Source organism: Leptodactylus fuscus, chromosome 5 (genome assembly GCF_031893055.1).
Source record: "Leptodactylus fuscus isolate aLepFus1 chromosome 5, aLepFus1.hap2, whole genome shotgun sequence".
In the NCBI taxonomy this organism is placed as follows: domain Eukaryota; kingdom Metazoa; phylum Chordata; class Amphibia; order Anura; family Leptodactylidae; genus Leptodactylus; species Leptodactylus fuscus.
In genome coordinates this window covers 175666410-175688320 of record NC_134269.1, presented here as the reverse complement: position 1 = coordinate 175688320, position 21911 = coordinate 175666410, and the positions used below count along the sequence as shown (strand labels likewise).

General features: G+C 40.2%; 1 protein-coding gene across 6 annotated transcripts in view; it reads left to right on the top strand.

The window, feature by feature from the left end:
- The window catches only part of TENM2 (teneurin transmembrane protein 2), a 1311127-nt gene that overhangs the window by 1079275 nt on the left and 209941 nt on the right, over positions 1-21911 (top strand). For all 6 annotated transcript variants that reach the window (XM_075274735.1, XM_075274734.1, XM_075274733.1 and 3 more), the window contains one exon: positions 20899-21107. In XM_075274735.1, coding sequence (XP_075130836.1) covers positions 20899-21107 — 209 coding nt within the window. The remainder of the gene's footprint in view (positions 1-20898; positions 21108-21911) is intronic.

The following is a 21911-nucleotide window of genomic DNA, read 5'->3' as shown; positions in this document are numbered from 1 at the left end:
AAAAAAATACAAGGAATAAAACAATTCCACACATATTCACAATAGGCTGCTGTGGGGGGCTGCGTGTGTGTGTGTGTGTGAGTGGCATGTCCTTCTTGTGTGACTAGCATTTCAGCACTCACTCAGCAGTCTGTCTGCACTGTCGGAACATACCTGGCACTGCCTGGGTATGTCCCTGGTACATTTGCCACACGTGTATTTGTAGCAGTCAACACATCTCTCAGTTGCACAATTGTTCGTGCATCGATGGTTGACCTGACACTTCGCCCTTTTGCCATGGCTGGGTGTAGAAGGTTGTTGCCAAAGGAGTTTCTCCTTGCGTGCCTTCTTTTCAGTCACATGAAAGCCACCTAACTCTTTTGCAAGCTCAACCAGGAAGTCCACCCGTCTCTCCTGCACCCCAGTGCATGCCTGATAAAGAACATAAGCATTCAGTGCTGCCATGTCAATCATGTTGTAGAACACGGCGACTGGCCATCTCCGTGTTCCTGCACGCACGCTGTACTCCCGCACCATTTGGTCCATTACATCCACACCGCACTTTGTGTGGTTGTATTGTGTGACCGTGTTTGGCTTCCTTTTGCTGGTATCCTCAGTCTCAACCACGCTTTGCATGCTGCTGAGAATGTAGACGGCCTTCTTTCGTTTGGGTGCATATACTGTCAGTGTGGCACCAGTGGTTGAAAACACCTGAGTGGTGAATTCAGTGCTGTCCATCTGTCTAGCAGATTGAGGAATTTCCCGGCGACTCTTGTTGACTGTGCCGTGGATAGTGGTTTTCCGGCTAAGCAGTCGTCGTGCAAGTGACAATGATGTAAAGAAATTGTCCGTGGTTACAGTTCTGCCCTTGTCCATGAATGGTTCCATCAGCCTCATCACTACAGTTTCGGAAAGTCTCTCCCCGCTGGGACGACTGGGGTCCTTGCCAAGATATGGGAGGACATTACAGATGTACTTTGATTTCAAGTCGCAAGCCACCCAAAACTTGATGCCAAACTTGTCTGGTTTTGTTGCAATGTATTGCAGAAAACAGCAGTGAGTCTTTGACAGGAAAAGCTGTTCATCAATAGTGATGTGTCGACCAGGGTTGTAGGATGCGATGCAGTTGGTGACAAACGATTTCCACACATCGGAGATTGCAGCAAACTTATCGGTCTCCACTCGCTCACTGCGTGTGAACATGTCATCAAAGCGTAGGTGTTGCATGATGTCTTGGAAGCGGTTTCGGGTCATAGTTGCAATGATCCTTGGGTTTCCCAGGTTTTCTGACCAGCTGTCACGTAGTGATGGAACCTTGGTCACCCCCGCAAGATAATGACTGAAATAAGTGCCATTAGTTCCGGGAGACCCATGAACCAATCCACCTGCTCCGTGTGACGTGCATGTTGCGTAGTCCATTCTTGAATGCTATGAAGCATGTCAAGAGTGATAAAACAGAGGAAGCTCTGAAGGCGACTCCGGACACTTCGTCTGGCCTTAGCACTTGGCTCTCCATCTGTAGGGTACGGTTCTATTGAGGTGAAATGGAGACGTTTCCCCACTTCTACTTCATGCCACACTGTGCCATCTTTTGCAGTCTCTGTCGGCTCATTCGCCAACCGAGCTCTCTTTTTTGGTAGAGGAGGAGTCTCCTCATCTGCAAGATAAATAATTTCAAATTAACCTTTTTGTTTTGGTTCTAAATAAAAAAGATAGTCAGGAAATAGAAATCAGTAATTTGAAAAATCTAACCTGAAGACAGCTCAGAGTCCGAATCCAGTTGAAGGACTATGTCTTCTCCATCTGAGTCAGAAGGGTTGGTGTTGCTCAGGATCAGTTCCAATGCTTGTTGAACTGTGTGCCTTCTCTGCATTTTGTTTATTGATCCCCCACAGCACAAAAGGCTGCATGCAAATTTGCTAAGGTGTTGGGGGGTGGGCAGACACACTCAGGAGCAGCTTACATTCGTTTGTTTACACTCTCTTACAAGACCTGAGGTGGATCAACACCATTGTCCCCTGCAGATTCCTCAGACAATGGCCACATTTGCAAAAGATAGGAAGCTAATTGGAGCCATCAGAGTTGCCTGTTTGAGATTAAGGGTCATTTGACCCTCTTTCAGGACTTCAAGGGGGAGCTCGAAATTTCTGGGACTTCTAGTGTTAAAAGTCAGTCTGTTGAGCCCTGCTGGTGTCTATCATACAACAGATCTGTCACATTGTCATGCTTCCATCTCAGAGCACCCCTTTAGAGACATGGTCAGTACTGTTCTTAGGTAGCAGAGTCTTTTAACAACATGGATGCAGTATTTTTGCAGACTTGTTATCCATTTCAGTCCCTGCAAGCTCTATCAGTAAGAGGGTGCGCTCTGCACCACGTAACAGCTCTTGTGTTTGCTACGTATACCAGTCCATACTTTCTATCTTGCTTTGACATTTTTTCTTTGACAGAAGAAATATCACTATGTAATGTGTTCATTCCATTTTCCCTTAGAGGTTTCCCAAAAACGCGAATATGTTTTCTTTAGACATTATGTGAACTTCTGTAAGGACGCATCAATGAGTGGAATATATCACCAACTCGATACAGGAAAATACGGTGCTTAGAGCAGTTCGAAGCACCAAGTAAAGTGAAGCTTTATTAAATTGTTTTAGTTTTTCTAACCTAGTAAACATACTAATGCAAATCAATCAACTCCGTATAAAGATTTATATGAAGCCAAACCCGAGCAATGATACATTAAAACTGAGTCATTGAATGCATTTTGCAAATTAATATTTGAAGCTATAAATTTAGCAAAAACAAATGGAAAGCAAAAAAGAAAATGAACATGAACTCTGAACACTACCGCTCCAGGCAAATCCCTGCCTAGGTCTTTATGGCGAAAAAGTAAGACTCAGACTCCCATTGTTTTCAAGCAGAAAATTCAGACACCATTGGGCATGCAATTTGCTCATTCAATAAAAATCACACCATGCTTTCATTCCAAAGCCAAACGTCATAAAACCATTATAGGATTATATTCCTACTAATTCTGTTAATGCGCATTTGATGAGAATCAGTCTTTTTATAAATATACACCAGAATAGAACTAACAAGGACTAGTCCCAAGATAGCGATGAATAAAGTAATACCCACTTAGGGTAACACGGAAATCTTAAATCATATTTTATTTAGTTGAAAAAAACGTTACTCTTAATTTACCATCTACAGGTACTGTATTAATAAACTAATGATACTCATAACCAGGCCCTAAAGGCTGCAATTGCATATAAAAGACAGATTGGACCAACCATTCCATGAACCGCTACAAAATTATTTTTACCCCAGTGACTATATTAGAAGGGTTATCTCGGTAGAAGCAGTGGTGCGGACCCAAAAAGTCAAGACAGAGACACAAAACGTGCAGCAAACTGGTTTATTTAGGGGGAAAAAACTCGAAAATAAACCTTGATTTCAGGAGAAAAACAAAATAAAACAAAATACAGCCTTAACTTCAGCAAAAACAAAATAACCTACCTGCTCGTCTGAGCCACTAGCTAAACAGAACAGATAACCTAACTATATGTGGCTTACTTCCAGTCACACGAACGCAACAGGAGCAATATTGTCTCACCAGACTCTGGGTTACAGTTCCTCATGGAACTGCCATGAACTGCAGGCTCTGCAGCCTTTTATGGCTCAGTAATGAGCCCAGGATCTACACCTGGACTGAGGCCTACTCCAGATTTTCCCTGGACCACACATATATTGCATCAATCCATCTAAAACAGGGGTGCATATTCTGCAAGCCAGGAACCACATATGACCAACAACACCTTTAGGTCCTTCCTCAAAGTATGAGGTTGCCATTTAATATTGATGGTGCACGGTTCTGTAATTCTTTATGCTTAGTACACATTGGTATTCAATCCTTCTTTGGGTTCTTTGAATGCTTAATAGTATATTAGTTTCACCCAGATGGAAGGGTTAGAGTATTCACATTTATAGCATATGAACACAGTAAATATCTGATAGGTTCAGGACTCCAAAGAAGAAATGATGGTTGGATAGGTGACTGTGCATGTGCGAGGCTCTTCCAGTAATGGGGTTGTGAGATACTCAGCTGCCCTATAACTTCCATAAATTACACCTTAAATATGTACCCTGTTTCCCCAAAAATAAGACACCCCCCCCCCCCCCCTTCACCTTCTGGATCACATACAACCGGCAGTCATGCCGGCACTCTGCTAATTGTTCCCCGCTTTGTTTGCCGATTGTTCCCTGCTCCAGCCGCTGCATAAAACATCCCCCGAAAATAAGAAAGGTCATATATTTTGTTAGCTAATTAATTATAAGAACATGTCTTATTTTCGGGGAAACAGGGTATGTACATAAGCAGATATCTTATTTCCTCCAGAGGGTCACACAGGGACCCCAATTCTCCCAATAGATGATAGTTCCAGAAGTGTAGCTCCAGTCAATCAGATACGTAATTCCTAAACATTACTATACTGTTGATATGCTCTGAATATCTCATATTTGGATGCCCTATAAGTTTTATTATGGCTCATAGAAGTGGTACAATATGGTGACGCGACCCTCAAACTAGAAAATGTTGATAATCCCTGATCGAAAATAAAATATTAAGCAACCAAATGTAAAGCACAATGGAATTAATGGTGCTATAAAAATTAATAATAATAATAATTATGTATTGAAAATATCCCATTGTTTTACAAGTTCTATCCAAAGCTATGGTTCTCCATGGCAATAGACTACAGTCATACTCTCTTCCATCTCTCCCTTGCTTCCTGCTAATCTACAGGACCAGATGTACATTATACATTTTTTAAAGGCAACACCATCTATGCAGATCACTAAGCATCATTGTTCATTATTGTACATCTGTCTCTGCAGGCACACGGGCTATTATTTAATGACTCCACTTATGATATATGTACACAGGTCTTAACTTGTATAGATCATGTTAATAACATATATGTAAATATAAACTGTGTACTACTCTCTGAATATTACGGTATTAAGTCTCCTATGATACCACAGAGTTATTTTGGTGACTTGCACTATATTACAGGACGGAGCTAATCTCCTAATGATTACATGGCATGAAAAAGGAAGAATACCATCTAAACCTATTTTTACAATATCACCTTCCTGTTTCTGTACCTATTTTAAATGCAGGAAATGTACTTAAGTAGTTCTGTTTGACAGGTTTGCTAGCCACAGACACTTTTCCAACCAAACCGATTTTTTTTTTTTTGCTATTAAATTTTCTTCTTTGTCACAATACGGCAGTTTTATGTGAGGCTTGCTACAAATATCTTCATGTAATAAATGCTTAAAACACAATGCATTTAAGTCAGCTTGGCATCTTCGCTACAATTAATACGCTTTCTCAGAAAATCGAACAGAAATGGGCAATTTTCCTGTGGCATGACATCACTGTGCAATAGATTTTCTCGAGATTTGCTTCTAAGGTATATGTCTAAACTTGTAAACCCACTCCATTTTATATTTATACTAATGAGAAGCAGGACAAATGCCACAATCTCATGGCATCTGCTGTCATTTCTGGTATCACTGTAGTCTCTATGCTCCAGTCTTGAACAAATGCCATCATCTACATTATTCATAATGTCCTCATCAACCTTGTCACTGTTTCCTGCACATTCTATGGCTTGTTCAAGAATAACTAGTTCTTGCAGCAGTGTGTCCTCTTCAGTCCACTTTGGCTCCAATCTACTTTCAATTATCATCCAGGCATGACCATCTGTTAGATCCACACACTGTGAATGTGTGTGAATAAATGTAAAAGCAGGTATGAATACAAAGCCGGGATGTTTATCAGACACATTACACATAGAAAGAGGCAAACAGAAGCTGCCAAAGCAAAAGGTTCTCCGGATTACATAATAAGCATCATTAAGCATGAAACTATCCACGACTTTGTGGGATTTCAAAGCCTCATATGCAGCTCGCACCATAGGTATAAGGCATCTGTCAGGTACTTGACCTTTTATATAGTTTCATTTCTTTTTTTTTTACTTACATGAGTAATGGTGGGCACAGCAGAGGGGCCCAGAGCAAGTTCAGACCCCCTGGTCTCTAAATCAAGCACTTGTCATGCAACAATGCTCATATGGCTGTCTAAACATGGGACAGTTTACCAGTGATTCCCAACTATGAGCGCCATATGCGTAGTCTTTCACATGTAATCTAAATGCCCCCATACATGCACTGTCTACCAATAAGTATTTGGACACCTGTGGTAGAATAGAAAAACAACATTTATTCATATTCAATAGTTGGTAGAGCCTCCACGAGTGGCAATTACAGCCTCAACCCTCCAGGGCATGCTTTCCACAAGTCCCTGAATGAGGGCTAGTGGTATTTTATTCCATTCAGATTGGAGAAGACAGGTAAGTTCTTTCACTAATTTTGGATGGCTGCTGCACCCCTTAGTTCGGTGATCCAACTCATCCCAGAGGGGCTCGATAGGGTTCAAGTCTGGGCTCTGGGCAGGCCAGTCCAATTGGTTAACCTGATTGTCACTGTACCAAGCCATGGTAGACCTCACTACATGACAGCTGTGTTGTCATCCTGGAATTAACATTGGTCCGACCCATAGAACCGCCATAATGTAGGAAGCACACTGCTATCTAAAATAGTGCAATAGGCGTCGGCGTTGAGTTTACCATGCACTGGGACCAAGGCATAACGTACATCACGACCGCAGATACCTTCATTGGCATGGGTTTCCAAATACTTATTGGTAGACAGTGTATAATAGAAAGGTTGTTTGGAGCTTCCGATTTAGGCTTTTGTGTTTGAGGCCTCTGAACTCTCCCCCCAAAAAACTGATGGAGAAAAAGATTGAACATAATAAAACTTATCAACCTGAACCCTTTATTCCTCCAAGATGTATGCTTCATCTGAGATGTCTGGCAGCAACTTACTAACCTGCCCCCATCAAAAACATATGTACTGAAATAAGCGTGCATGTCCATAGGTTAATGAACTTCCATCCAACAGCTAGTAAAGGCATATGAGCACCTTAATAAATGGTAGAAATCTCTTCATAGCTCTTCATGACTTGATACTGTAGGCAGGGGACTGTTACGAGGGGTGTAAGGGAGAAGACACACATAAGACCTGGTTTATGAGGGGCCCTAAATACCCCTCTGCACTTAAGATGACACAAGTATTATAAAATACATGATGCACATGGCACCCAGTTACAGATTGTGCCTTAAGTTCCTTCAATATACTCCTAGGAGTAGTGCAGCTGGTTTTGTCATTTAGGACAATCTTTTTTGTAATAACCATTTTAGCAGTAGTCCCATGGAAAACCACAGTGATATGTGACATAACACATTTGCCAAATTACACACTTGGCTCTGCTAAAACTACATTTTGTCTCCACAGGAATAGAAAGTTGTGTGTGACCATAGACAATTTTGCCTTATTCTGACTGGTGCAAATCTCTCCCCCAAGTAGCGGACACATGTACTTGTAGTAATAGACACAATCTGTTTGTTACAACACTGGTAAACAATATAGTCAGAAGCTGCTCACAGCGTGTATGTGTGATTCTCAGCTGATAAAAATGGATAAAACACTGAAGCAGATGCTGATTTATTGTATTCTAAGAGAACACTGAGGGTTACTGTCATTTTCCACACTTTGTGTAGAACGTCTTCAGATTCCTTGTATCTTTGCTTAGATGTAAATAATAAAAAAGCGTCCTTTCTTCCCAATGTCTAACTAGTAATAGTGATGATATAGCGGAATATCTGCTATGTCAGTTTAATTCCCATATTTAAAGTTTATTACACGATATTAAAACTCCAGTACAATATAATGCAGATTTATATTTCTACTTAATACATTACCACTTCTGCTTATGTTGCTTCCAAATATTTAAGAAAAATGTCTCTTCAGCTTTAACATTGTTAAAGATGCTGAGCAAAACACTCATCACTCATCGTAGCAAGGTTATGGAAGGATTGCGGCCCACGGGGTCATGTGTGAATTGAGGCCAAAGTTTGCCACCTGTGATCATCAATGTCTGTCTCCAGGCACTTTGATAGATTTTTATCTTCGGAGCTGTTGTAACAATTTTATTTGAGCAATTGGATTATGAACAGTTCCATAGTTTACGGCAATTGTCAGGCTAGGTTCACATCTGCACTGGGCTGTCTGTCCTTTGGGTCTGCCAGGGGACCTGAACAATAGAAAGCCCATCCTCCGACAAAGTGGTTACTTGTGGACACCGCTGTTTGCCGTTTTTATACTGAAACTGGCAGTGATAAAAGTCCTCCCTGATTTCCAATGGTGACTCCGGTGCAGATATGAACCTAGCCTTACTGACAGTCTCAGATGTAAATGGTAGTAGAGCAATGGACGCCAAGGAGCCCTCTTTGTCTGCATCTGATCCCATTGACTGTAATGTAAAAAAAAAACATGACAGACACATTTTCCATCATGTGTGTTTACCTTTATAATGGATGAGATCTTTTGTCAGATGGACACAAGACAGAGGGAGCTCTGTCTGCACTTAATGTCTGTTGCCCTCATCCTGTGACCGCCAATAACAATAGTGTGAATTCAGCTTAACCACTGGCTGAATCCCTAACACTTGTTTATGAAGAGGTTGTAGAGTCAAAGGCGGTGCCGTCTCGTTGCTATCAAGGATACAGACCTATTTCCAGAATCATTCCATTTACCAGTGAGAGTGATATAGGCATATAGGCAGGGGTGTAATGATATCAGTTCCATGGGTTACAACCGTAACCAGGGAGAAAAGGGGACAGGAAACCAACAAGAGATAACAGGATAACCCACTCCTTTCTCCCTTGCAATGACAATTCAGTAGAAGAATCAGTTGACCCAGAGATTTGTTACGCTAGGTTCACACCTGCGTTCAGCTGTCCGTTCTGTGGTTTCCGTCTTTTGCATGCCAGAAGACGGAAACCACCGACCGGGTCTGGCCGTGAGCGGCTGTGAGCGTTTTATGCTCTCCGCCGCGAAACCGTTTTTTTTTAATCCGGACACAGAGTACTGCATGTCCGACTCTGTGTCCGGATTATAAAATCTGGTTTCGCGGCCGGACATCTTTCTCACCCATTCAAATAAATGGGTGAGAGACTCCTGCAGGTTTTCGTCTCTGTTTTATGCAGAAAACGGAAACCTGAAGGACGGAGACCGGGCGCAGATGTGAACGAGCCCTTAGGCAGTATTCACACAACCATGAAACACAGTCCATGTGTGAGCTGATATTCCTGGACTGACCAAAGCTATGTGAAGGAAACTCAATCTATAATAATACGTTACGATGTATTAAGATCTCAAGTAGTCAGATTGCTACAGTACAATGCTGACATAAAGCTTTCTATTACACACTTTTGTGATATTGCCTTTTGGGAGCTCGCCCTAATACTTGGATGCACTGAGTTACATTTCACATGGCTATGCTCAGCCTGGGAAATGAGGTTCACACATGGCCTAACATGACTAGGAATTTTAGCGAGGCCATAGCCTCCTCCAAAAGAAATGGCCTCAAATTCCTAGTTATATTCCGAGGTTTCTTATTGGGATGAACATTGACATACAGGGTAAAAGATACAAATTAGCCATCTCAATTTTCTTGGGGAGAACTTATACGCACACCATTTCTTAGGAAGCATTTCCCACAAGACTGTCTATGCCGATGTGTAGATCAGTAGGGTAATATAAGGCTTGTCTGCCTTCAGACAATTCCAAGGGACATGGATATGCTTCTCTCTTCATTGCTGTTCACACTGATACATTTTCAAACTTGAATTCTTTTCCAAACTATTTTGTATTTTTATTCTTTTTTTTTTTTTAATAGAAATGATTTGAGGAATATTGACAACTTAAGAAGCAGGGACATACGGTAGCAAAATTATTCTGGAAACTGTTATCTTGTCGGGAAGATAATAGGATGAGGCAAATATTTCTATAAATGAAATGATTTCAAAGCATTTTTTTGGCTAATAGAAAATATTACAGATTTGATCTTGACATCTAGATTCCTCTGCTGACTAACCTTCTTAGATTGTCTCATATATAATTGCCCTCAGCATGTATGTGAGTAAATTACTTTTTCCCCTTCCTAAAAGCATCTGCTCTACTTTACCACTAATCTGTACCTCTTCCCGCAGGTCTTTAAATAGACCATTAAGAGAACATCTCCAACAGAAACAGACTGTCCTTTTGGACCAACGTAACAGATGCTGGGAAATACCAGAGTTTACTAATGTTGTTTGGACAGAGCATTCGAAAGTGATTATGTGTAGAAAGAGGTTGTTTGTATGGGTTAATGTAAAACCAAATCACATCCAGAGCTCAGAATGGTTGGGGAGAACATTAGCAACCACTTAAATACTTTTCATATAAGGTCCTACCAAAGTAAGTCTTTATGTGAGCAATGGGTATAGATCGCCGAAGGACACTGTGTCCTTATCCAAAAAAGTGCAGTGCACAGCTATCTCCAGCGTAGTTATTGAGCAATTACGGCATATTCACATTTCCGATGTGCTGGAATGTCCACAGAATGTTGGGAAAGAATCCAGTCTCACAATATGGCTCCCGAGCACATCTAATTGGATCACGCTACCTGCCTTCTACAAGCTAATGGAGACCAAGTTCCAAGTTACAGCACTTCATAAACAAATAGCTTAAGAACTATTAAGAACTATTTCCCTACCAGAAAATTATTCCAAGATCCATACAATGTTTTTACCATTTGCAGAAATGGATTTTAATTAGTGTATGTATATATATATATATATATATATATATATATATATATATATATATTTAGTATTAAAATTTAAATGTAAAAATAGGAAAAAAAATTGCAAGAATATTCTTATTTTTTACTTCCATTATGATTTATAGAATTTCAAGGTTTAAATTAATTAGTTATTTATTTAAAGGCCCAGTATTTGTAACTAAAAGGAAGTACTTTCCTTGCCGTCCTCCCACTGCTGCCGTTATGATAATGACATCCCTCATTGGCTGAATGGGCGTTCCTAATCATTTCTATCATGCAGAAATTTGGGTCAGGGGGTGGAGAGCAGCAGGGGCTAGACACCGCCGAAAGTCAGTGGTGGGGGATAGGCAATATAATTTCTATATATAATCATTCCACTGTAAAATCAGTTTACTATTTTCATACAGGTATATGCTCAAACCCAATATGAGAGTCACTGTAAAATACTAAGCATTAAAAAAATACATGTTGACATTGTCCAACAGGACACCGAGGCTTCATTTAAATAACATTCCATTTCCTATAGAATTTCTAGCATATATAAACTACTAGCTTCTGCCCGCGACTTCGTCTGTGGGTTGTTGTTGGCGATGAGGCGCTAATAATTAGCCAAATGTGGTTGGCGGTGAGCTGTGTCCACGTATCGGCTCTGCTACATCTGTGCATATGCACAGCAGCCCCAGCTGTATGCACATCCGTATGGAGAGCATAGCAAGCTGTGGTACCGTGCTGCCTCAGCTCGGCTACATCGGACAATTTCAATCACAGGGATTGTCTTCTCTGAGTGTCCTACGGCTGCTGGTGAAATTTGAGACAGTTCGCCCTTCACTCCCCCAGCACAGTCCGAACATCACATCCCCCCCCCGTGTTACACAAAGTGCTAGCGCACCCCAGCTCTGCTACATCTGCAAATTTGTGTGAGAGTGTCTGAGCAGCTTCTGTGTTAGACACGGCTGAATGGATGTTGCTAAAATGTACAACATTTCTCCCCCCTCCGAGGCAGAACAACAGATTCCCCATCCTACTCACTGAAACGCTATAGCCGATATAGTCTTCTCTGCCACACACAGCGCCCTTGGCCACACACTGTTCTGTAGTCTCCTGATCTTGTATGAGAGTCCATTTCTTCAGCTTTCAGACTGTCCAGCTCCCTCCTGTTTAGCTCCGCCCCCAAATCCGTGTGTACTTCTGCCCACCACATAGAGTGATCCTATGGGACGGCTGAAGGGCCTGTGATGATGTCATCAAAGGTCCTCAAATGTAGTGTGTGTCTAAATTCGTGCTTAACAGTCATGTAGTGACATCATTTACCGGGCTAAAAAGTAGCCTATGTTTTAATTGGGGTTCCTATCTATGTGCCTATCTATGGGGGGGGGGCAAACTTGGCAATTTCCCAGGGTCCCGGCACATACAGGGGCCCCCTGGCAGTGGAACACTTTCCCCTATTAATATAAAGAAAGTGTATGTCGGGAAAACAGAGTGTGCAGCTTCAGCAACAGCTAATACAGGGGTAGGCAACCTGCAGATATTGATAGAGTGTCCTCCCTTCTCTGGCTGGCTGCCCTCTGCCCACCAATGAGAGGAGTGAGAGCCCAGGAGGTGGGGCTTATCCCTATATAGCACAAGGCCCCTACTGAGCTCCTCCCATTACATCCTGCACAGAAGAGAAGGAGCAGAGGGGAGCTCTGAGGTAAAGTGAAAGTAGGAAAAAACATCAGGTACATGCTGAGTTACTCTGTCTATTAATGTCAGGCATTTGGGGTTATTCATTTAGTTTTAGTAACTCCATGTGCCTCACATTAATGGTAATTAACCCCATTATGTCCCTCACATTAACCCCTGAGTGCTTCACATAAGTGTTACTGATATGTGAGACATATGGGGGTACTAATCATGAAGATACCTTATTATTACCTCCATGTCTCTCACATATGAGTAACACTTATATGAGGGGTTATCACAGGGGTTAAAGAGGACCTTTCACCATATCTGGGCACATGCAGTGTTATATACTGCCAGAAAGCTGACAGTGTGCTGAATTCAGCGCACTGTCGGCTTTCCCGATCTGTGCCCGGTGTAAAGCGCTATCGGTCCCGGTACCGTAGCGCTTTACAGTCAGAAGGGCGTTTCTGACCATTAGCCAGAGACGTCCTTCTGCCTCGCGGCGCCAATCGCGCTGTGCTGTGGAGCTGGGAGGAACACCCCCTCCCCTCCTGATAGTGCTAGTCTACGGACAAGCTGTGTGAGCAGAGGGAGGGGGCGTTCCTCCCGGCTCCACAGCACAGCGCGATTGGCGCCGCGAGGCAGAAGGACGTCTCTGGCTAATGGTCAGAAACGCCCTTCTGACCATAGAAGAGCTACGGTACCGGGCCGTAAGCTCTTCACACCGGGCACAGATCGGGAAAGCTGACAGTGCGCTGAATTCAGCACACTGTCAGCTTTCTGGCAGTATATAACACTGCCTGTGCCCGGATATGGTGAAAGGTCCTCTTTAATGTGAGGGACATAATGGGGTTAATTGCTATTAATATGAGGCACATGGAGATACTAAACTGTAATGCACATGACCAGACCAGACTATTCACAATTGTGGATAAAAGTATGGCCTATTATATTTCTATGGGCCCATACACACTTCCGTTGTTTTTGCAGCTGCGAGTCAGTGCGAAATTGAAGAGCTTCAAATTATGGAGCAGGTCATATATGTGTCCTATACCTGTCTTATATGTGTCTGCATTTGCAGCCCTGTCAGTTCATTTTTAATGTATAAGTCAGTGAAAACCACATCCGTACCGCTTGTGTGTGGGAGGCCTAAAGGGAGCAGCACACAACCGTGCCACACCCGTGAAACCTGGTCCATGTGTCAGCCAGATTTACTGGCATGAACTTCATGCTGACAGTGGGACTCCTAGCAGTGCAGTTATCTGTGATACTAGGAGTCCCTGCCCCATATCAATTACAGTACAGGACAGAATGAGGCCCCATGTTGTGGAATAGCAGAATTTTTGTTGCAGATTTTGCTGTAATTTGCCAAAGCCAAGAATAGCTACAAAAGGAATGGGAAATAACTAGAACCTTCTTATACTGTCTTCTGTCTTACGTCTCCATTCTGCTGAATCCACTCCTGGCATTGGTTCCGAAGAACACAACAAAATCTGCAACAAAAAAGTTGCATTTCTGCAATGTGGGGCCTTACCCTTAGGCTGAGCCCCACATTGCAGAGACAGTGTTTTTGATTACTGCAGAAAAAAAAAAAAAAGTGTTTTACAGAACCAGCAAGATGAGTGAAATTTATTCAGTTTAGAGCGGGTTCAGTATTTAGTCCTGGTATAGTGGCCAGCGGGTACCATGACAGTATTTAGTCCTAGCATAGCAGGTGACGTGACAGTATTTAGTCCTGGTATAGCGGTCAGCGGGTGACGTGACAGTATTTATTCCTGGTATAACGGTCAGCGGGTGACGTGACAGTATTTAGTCCTGGTACAGCAGTCAGTGGGTGACATGACAATATTTAGTCTTGGTATCGTGGTCCGATTTGATAACTCCATATGCATATAAATAATTTTAGTGTATAGGGAAGGGCATAAGCCTTGTTGATTTTGCACCTGATCTTTAAAGATAAGGCTCACAAGCAACTAGATAGATAGATAGATAGATAGATAGATAGATAGATAGATAGATAGATAGATACTGTAGATATATAGATATACAGATATAGACACAGATATGCATGTACAAAGTATATACCTTCAATACACACACATATGTGTGTGTATATATATATATATATATATAGAGAGAGAGAGAGAGAGAATATACCCTCATAAGTAGTATACACCCTCACTATATATAGTATACACCCTCACTATGTATAGAATATACCCTCACTATATATAGTATACACCCTCACTATATATAGTATATACCCTTTTAGGCACACTTTCCTCTGTCTTTGCTTTTATCTGTTGAAACAGATTTAATAATTTTTTTTTAGTTTTTACTGTGAAATTTGTATTTTTTCTAAGAAGAACTGAAATGTCTCTCAAAAAGAAAAAAAAAGCAAAGCTTGTGACAGCAGCCTCTATGTGTGACAGCTAGCAGGATTTACATATCGGTGTGCTTTTAAAAATTGGATGTAATGTAACAAAGCTTGGTTTTGTGAATCAGCGAAAGTCAACAGCTGTGCCTTCCACACGAGCTATTCCAATAACTAACAGTCACCTTGGGTATTTTCATCTCGTACTGTGTGTTTGTGCCTCTCAGACCAAAACGACACATAAACAATCTGTGGTCTATTCGCACACAGGATTCAATTACGATGGCACAATTACCAGCATAGTAAATAGAGGCAGGAGATAAAACAGAACATCAACTATTCTTTACAGCAAATATTTCACTTTCTGCTTATTTAATTTTTAATATTCTGCCACATAGCAACATTGTTCTTCATTTTGTGTCTTAAAGGGCAAATCAGTATGACCTTCATAACCTGAAGATTTTTTTTAAATCTTTTTAACTCCTTAAATTTCAGGAGTCATAATTGTATCTATCTATATACTGTATTTATATGTATATGTGCATCACCATGAGCTTATGACACCATTTTGGGTGTTTACAATTGCTCCACCATTTTTTATACTGTAAAGGATCATCTTTTATTATGGTTGTGAGAATATTAAAGGGGTTTTCTGAGTAAAAATAGTGATGATCTATCTTTAGATTTGGCCATTTTTTATTTTTTTCTAGGAGTCTGATCATCATTGTAACACACTGCAGTATTAATGTATAGTGGTATATAGTGAGGTTCCAGCTTTTCTATTCTGGAAGCTTTCAATAAAGAGCCCCTTACGCTCTCCAAATTCATGACATACTATTTAGGCATGTGTCATAAAGGGATTAAATAAATATGTTAGGCCTGGTTCACATTTGCAATTTGTATCCTGTTTGGGGAGTCCACTTAGGGATCCCCTGAACAGATTACTGAACACATTAAAAAGTGCTTAGCTAAGAAACCACATGGACCCCACAATGGGTCCGTGTGTTTTCCACGGGAATCATGCAGAGAGAAAAGTACTGCAAGCAGCATTTTCTCTCTGCATGATATGTGCGGACACCGCACGGAATACACATGGACCCCATTATACTCTATGGGGTCTGTGTGGTTTCTTTGCTCGCTACTTTCTAATGCATTTGGTATTTCATTCGGGGGTTGCTCAAGTGGACTTTCTGAATGGAAAACTGAACGCAGATGTGAACCAGGCCTTACTGTGTTATGTACTATTATGTGTATAGTAAATAAACGTTTTTTAAATGGTATCATGTGTTATTCTGTAAAGCTTTACAGTTGAGAGAGGCTGTGTTCACAGTTATTTGTAGGTTGGAGCCTCCCAAAATTTCAGCAACAATACAATTCTTTCTGTAGGCATGACAGACATTACAATGGAAACTATAGTATGAGTATAATCTGCCTGGGATAAGAGTACTGGTGTCTAATTATTTTGTTTATTCAATGTTTGATGGATAGATAAAAGCAACAAGAAATAAATAAAATATAAAAGACATTCAGCTATATGAAATATACAACATTAGATGAACATTTCTTATGAATATACAATGTGGATTTACTGTACATTGGACACTATAATGTATATGTAAACTCTTCTAGTATTTGAGCATAAACAGACTGCCCATCCCATAATTGTACTGAGAGTCCTAATCGACTGCAGCCATTTTTTCAGTCAATGCCAAGGGGGTAACACAGGGGCGATCTTACCATATGTACCACATGTGCAATGGCACAGATGTTCTGCATATTAGGGTGCTCACTACTATTCCCTACTGTCTATTAGATCATATGTAAAGTTGCAGAAGGTAAATTATGGAAATGAATAAAGTATGGAGCCATATTGCATTGTCCTCGCTATCTTTCCAACATGACAGAGCTTATTTATGGCACTATGGCTTCTGTGTGTCTTTCCTTTCAGCAGAAAAAGGAATGATGGATCCCAAATACTCATTATCTATTTGTCAATGTATACATAAGCTGACGTACTCTCTGTAAGCTTGCCTGTGTAGGGTTGGCACCTAATGGCTTATCTCTGCTTGTATAGTATTCTGACATGTAGACTCCATAAAACTCTGTCAGTCATAATATAATTGGTAAGTCTCCACTTAACTATATAGACGACATACTTTCCATAAGCTCACCATGGATTGGGAAGGGGCTCATTTGGTTGAAGTAAGGTATCAGCAGTGTATGGCTCCTTCTCACTATATACATGCAATGCAGAATCAGAGCATGAATGACTTCTCTGACAACATCTTTAAAAAAAAAATCTTCTAGGAAATGTCAACATGTTCTTGAGAGCTCTTGGGCAGTAAGAAGACGTAGACAGAAATTCCTGAAAAGAGTAATACCTCAAGAACTGAAAATAAACTATACTCATGGAGGAGAATATGCAGTAAAGTGCAAACATTGGGTACAATATTGTTGTTTTGAACAACTCTTATATGAATGTGTTAGAACATGCGGAGGAGAGCAATGGACAGAATTCTGCTATGGTTGATGATTATTAATTGTTAACTCTTACGTCTTCAGCTCATAAATGAAGAAATTTTATTTTATCTGATTTTGGAAGATGAGTGGTTTTGTGTATTTATGAGGGGTAAATATTTCTAATCATTATAAGACACTTATTTTGGTGTTTTAGCAATTTCCTCTCTTACATTCTATACCTCCTAACCTCCTCCATAGACTTCTATAGGCACAAGACATTTGAGTCATGTGACCCACAGTCCATTTGAAAATATAGCAGGAACTTTCACTGTGATAGTAATTTTAGAAGGAATAGCGAAACAGCTTGGTAAGAGCATAAAGAGGTATCTCTTTCTGATAACTTATTTAACTGATTCTCTGGATGGCTTCACATACAGGGTGGGCCATAAGTATGGATACACCTAGATATAATGGAAGTGGTTTCTGATATCACCTTACCGTTTGAGTCATATTAGTACATGGGAAGAGGGGAAACATTTGAGGCCGGGTGATGCCCATGGCGGCCATCTGCAAAGCCACCATTTTGGATTCAACTTTGCTTTTTTCAATGGGAAGGGGGTCATGCGACACATCAAACACATGAAGAATTACACAAGAAAAACAGTGGTGTGCTCATTTTTAACGTAGCTTTACCCATTAGCGAGTTATTGACATGTTTGTGAAATGACCCCCTTCCCATTGAAAAAAGTAAAGTTGAATCAAAAATGGCAGCTTTGCAAATGCCCGCCATGGGCATCACCCGACCTCAAATGTTTCCCCCTTCCCATGTACTAATATGAGACAAACGGTAAGGTGATATCAGCAACCACTTTAATTTTATCTGGGTGTATCCATACTTATGTCCCACCCTGGGTGTATCCATACTTATGGCCCATCCTGTAGATAGCTATAGGATAGTTAGCATATAACTTTGTGGTAATGTATCACAGTATCTAGTTTTTTGAAACCCTGTGACTTAAGGTACATACTGTGTGTCTTGGACATGTTTGGTCAATAGGACAGAAAAAGAAGGCCACGTTAAAAAGGAGGCAGTAAAAATTCTTTAAAATATTAGATTAATATTCTTTATATAAAAAATATAGGACATTGACTCTGACTGGCTGAGATTATGAGCCGCAGTCAGATTTCACAGTGCTCTCCTCCAGTACCTTCTGCTGGACATGGTTTAATAGAAGAGTAACTGCTAAATTCATGTAAGCTTTTGAATGAAGTTTTCAGTGTATATTTCCAGCACTGTGAAATGAGCTTCACATCGAGCCTTTCAGCCCATTCCCCTTATCAAGTATCTCTTGCCTTCACAGATTTTAGTTTAAGATGACTTTTTAATAGAAAAAAATATATAAAATGTATTAGAGTATGAAGCTATAAAATAGGACAAACAGATCTGTGAAAATCTGATTCACAGCAACGTTAATATTTCCACACTCACTCATCCTTGTTAATATATTTAATATCCTCTTCACATTATAGAGGAATGAAAGAGCACTGGGTGGTTTACGGAGTTGTCTGCTTCTGTTTATTACACTCCTTCATTGAAACACAATTCTTAACTTAGAAAAAAAAGAACAGAAGCTGGAAGATATTGAATTCTTGAAGATTAAACTCACTTTGCTTCACCAGGTTTTATTCTTTTGGATTTATCTATCTTCTGGACAACCCTTTGCTTATGCCCTATTAGTGCATGCTGTGCTAATAATGTCATGTTGCCCCCTATTAGTTAAAGCTGAATATGATGCCCTTAAAAGCTAGATAACTCGTAATGTGCATAGATGTGTGTTGGTAATGCATAGAAATAATGTATTTACAGCCTCTGTATTTTGGACTATAAAATACATTATTTATTAACTGAGGAGATACATGTGTCAAGTCACACAACAAATCTCAAGGTGTGTGGCATACGGTGACAAGCTTTTAAAAAAAAAAAAATAGGATTTTATGACAGCCAGTCACAAACTTATATGTCTGTGTGTGGCCACCTGTGGTTGTGTTGTACATTGCAGCCTGTCAATGGTGGTGTTACCATATTGTGATATATATTGTTTTTATATGAAATTAGTGTCCTTAATAGATTTAAGCAAAGGTTAGGATGGACACATAAGTATTTATTAACCAGTAGCTTCTGCCCGTGACTGCATCTGTGTGTTGGTGTCGATGATCTGCCTGCTTCGGCGTTTCAGCAGCTCTCAAGCTGGCCTGCTGCTGAACTTGTTCCTCGTGCCATGCCTGTGTTTGTTCCGGTATCTCAGCAGCTCGTTGGGATGCCATATAATGAGTGTGTTGTTGCCATCGATGATCCGCCAGCTCCAGTGTTTCAGCTGCTCTAAGAGCTGCTTGACACCTAGCTTGTTCAATATTTCTCAGCTCCACCTGAGGAGAACTCTGCTGACTTCTGGCTGCCCTCATAGCTCTCGTTTTTTGAGAATTTTGCCACAAATTAAATTTTCATTTCCCCGACATGTTTAAAATTGGGGAACTGCCAATTTGGATTAAAGGGGTTTTCCCATTTCGGTGTCTCAGTGCTCTGCCTGCAGTGTCTGCTTCTCATTTCCTGTATTTCTCTCCCCCCTCCACCCTCTGGCTGAATTTGACACAAAACACTTATGCAGATCAGATAATATGCAGATGCTTGTACAGATTGGACTCAGTGTTATCTGTGTGTTAACATAGAGAGATAACAGACCAGAATTTATCAGCAAACTGCAATTAGCTGAACAACTGTCCTGCGGCAAGAACAGTTTAATACTAGTAGGATACATAAATTGATAACAGATGTGAATCCATGTGATGTGCTGGGATAAAAAGTAGCCTATGTGTTAATACAGATTATAAACTATCTATGTGCCAAATTTAATCCAAATCCGTTCAGCCGTTTTTGTGTGATTGAGTAACAAACAACCAAACACACAAACTTTCACATTTATAATATTAGTAGTATAGTATTCTAATAACATAAATCTGAGTATTTCAGTTTCTGTATGCTATATATCAGGGTTTTCCAATCCCAAGTAGTCATTCATCCTACAGCATACCACATTTTCTTTCCTACTGTCAGTCTGATGAAATGAAACCATCTCCTCAATGAATTAAAACTATTATCCAAAAGGAAGTAACCAGTTCGTAGGCACAAGAACCTAACTATGTGTAGTCAGAACTAATCGATAAAAGTGTAAAATATTTGACTAATAAAAGTATTTGACCTACACATGCTTATGGAAAATAATGAAAGTTACAGCTTTTACAGTTTGCATTTGCTTAAAACGGAGCTTTATTTTTGTAGATATGGACACAATATTGTTTCTGATTAGCGGCTTTGATGTGTTTAGTAAAGGTTGGTTTTGATGAGCATATATCTTATTCAACTACAGTTTGATGGGAATAGAACCATTCAACATTCCTCTTCAGGGGTAATAAGTCAAGATGAAAGTCAAGGTAATGCATTTCAGAAATCCTTGAGGACTTCCTTTCTAGAAATAATGTATGATGCTCTCTGTAATGCAGATTGGACTGTCCCTTTTATCATACAGTCCAAATTGAGAAATAAAATAATTGTTTTGTCTTCCAGGACCTTGGACTAATACAAGAAACAGCAGCATAGACAATGGAGAAGTGGAGATTGGCCGTCGGATTACCCAAGAAGTACCAGCAGGGGTGTTTTGGCGATCTCATATCCATGTTACCCAGCCACAATTCTTAAAATTTAACATATCATTAGGAAAAGATGCCTTGTTTGGAGTCTACATAAGAAGAGGATTGCCTCCATCACATGCTCAGGTATGAATGATGAAAGGTGTTATGCCATCTACGTCGATATGTTAAAGATATGTATAAAAAATATTTTAAAAAAACCCCTCAAAGATAAGATAATTGTGTATAAAAAAAAATATTCAGTGATGTAGATACTCATATTCAAAATGTAAAATATAGACTAGCCTAGTGTCATGATTTGTAACTACTGCAAGTAAACAATATTTACAGGTGGCTAGGTTATATATACTGTATACACAATTCCTTTAATATAAGGCTTCAGCACAGTCTATACAGATTAAAGCAGATCTGTCATCATACTGTGTCACCCTATTGAGGGTAGCATTTTTTTAGGTTGGGCCAAATCTAGCAGACTGATAGTTATATACCTTCTGTATTTTTGGCGGGAGAACTGCACATGAAACATGCGAAAGGTCTGCTCAGAATTGATTTGCAAATTCCTTTACATATTGGACTAAAAAAAAATCATACACTTAAGAAAACTTTGCATTAGAAAGAAAACCTTAACATGGCCAAACACTAGAGAATTTCCAATGGGAAAAGACAACCAAAGGCAGATGTCTGGGAAATAGTTGATCTGCTGCCTTGTATTTTTGGGCATGCCTTGTATTGTTGTCTTGCATCCAACCAATAGCTGCCATGACAAGATCACAGCAGGGATCAATCTGTGATTTGTCGTGGCTATATCTTCTAATGCAATTTTCTTCAGAGACCAACCATGAGCGGTCTAAAGCCAGTCTTAAGTGTTTATATAGTTTATATACAGTCTTTTTTTTCTGCAGTGAAGATGTTAAAATCCATTTCTTTTAG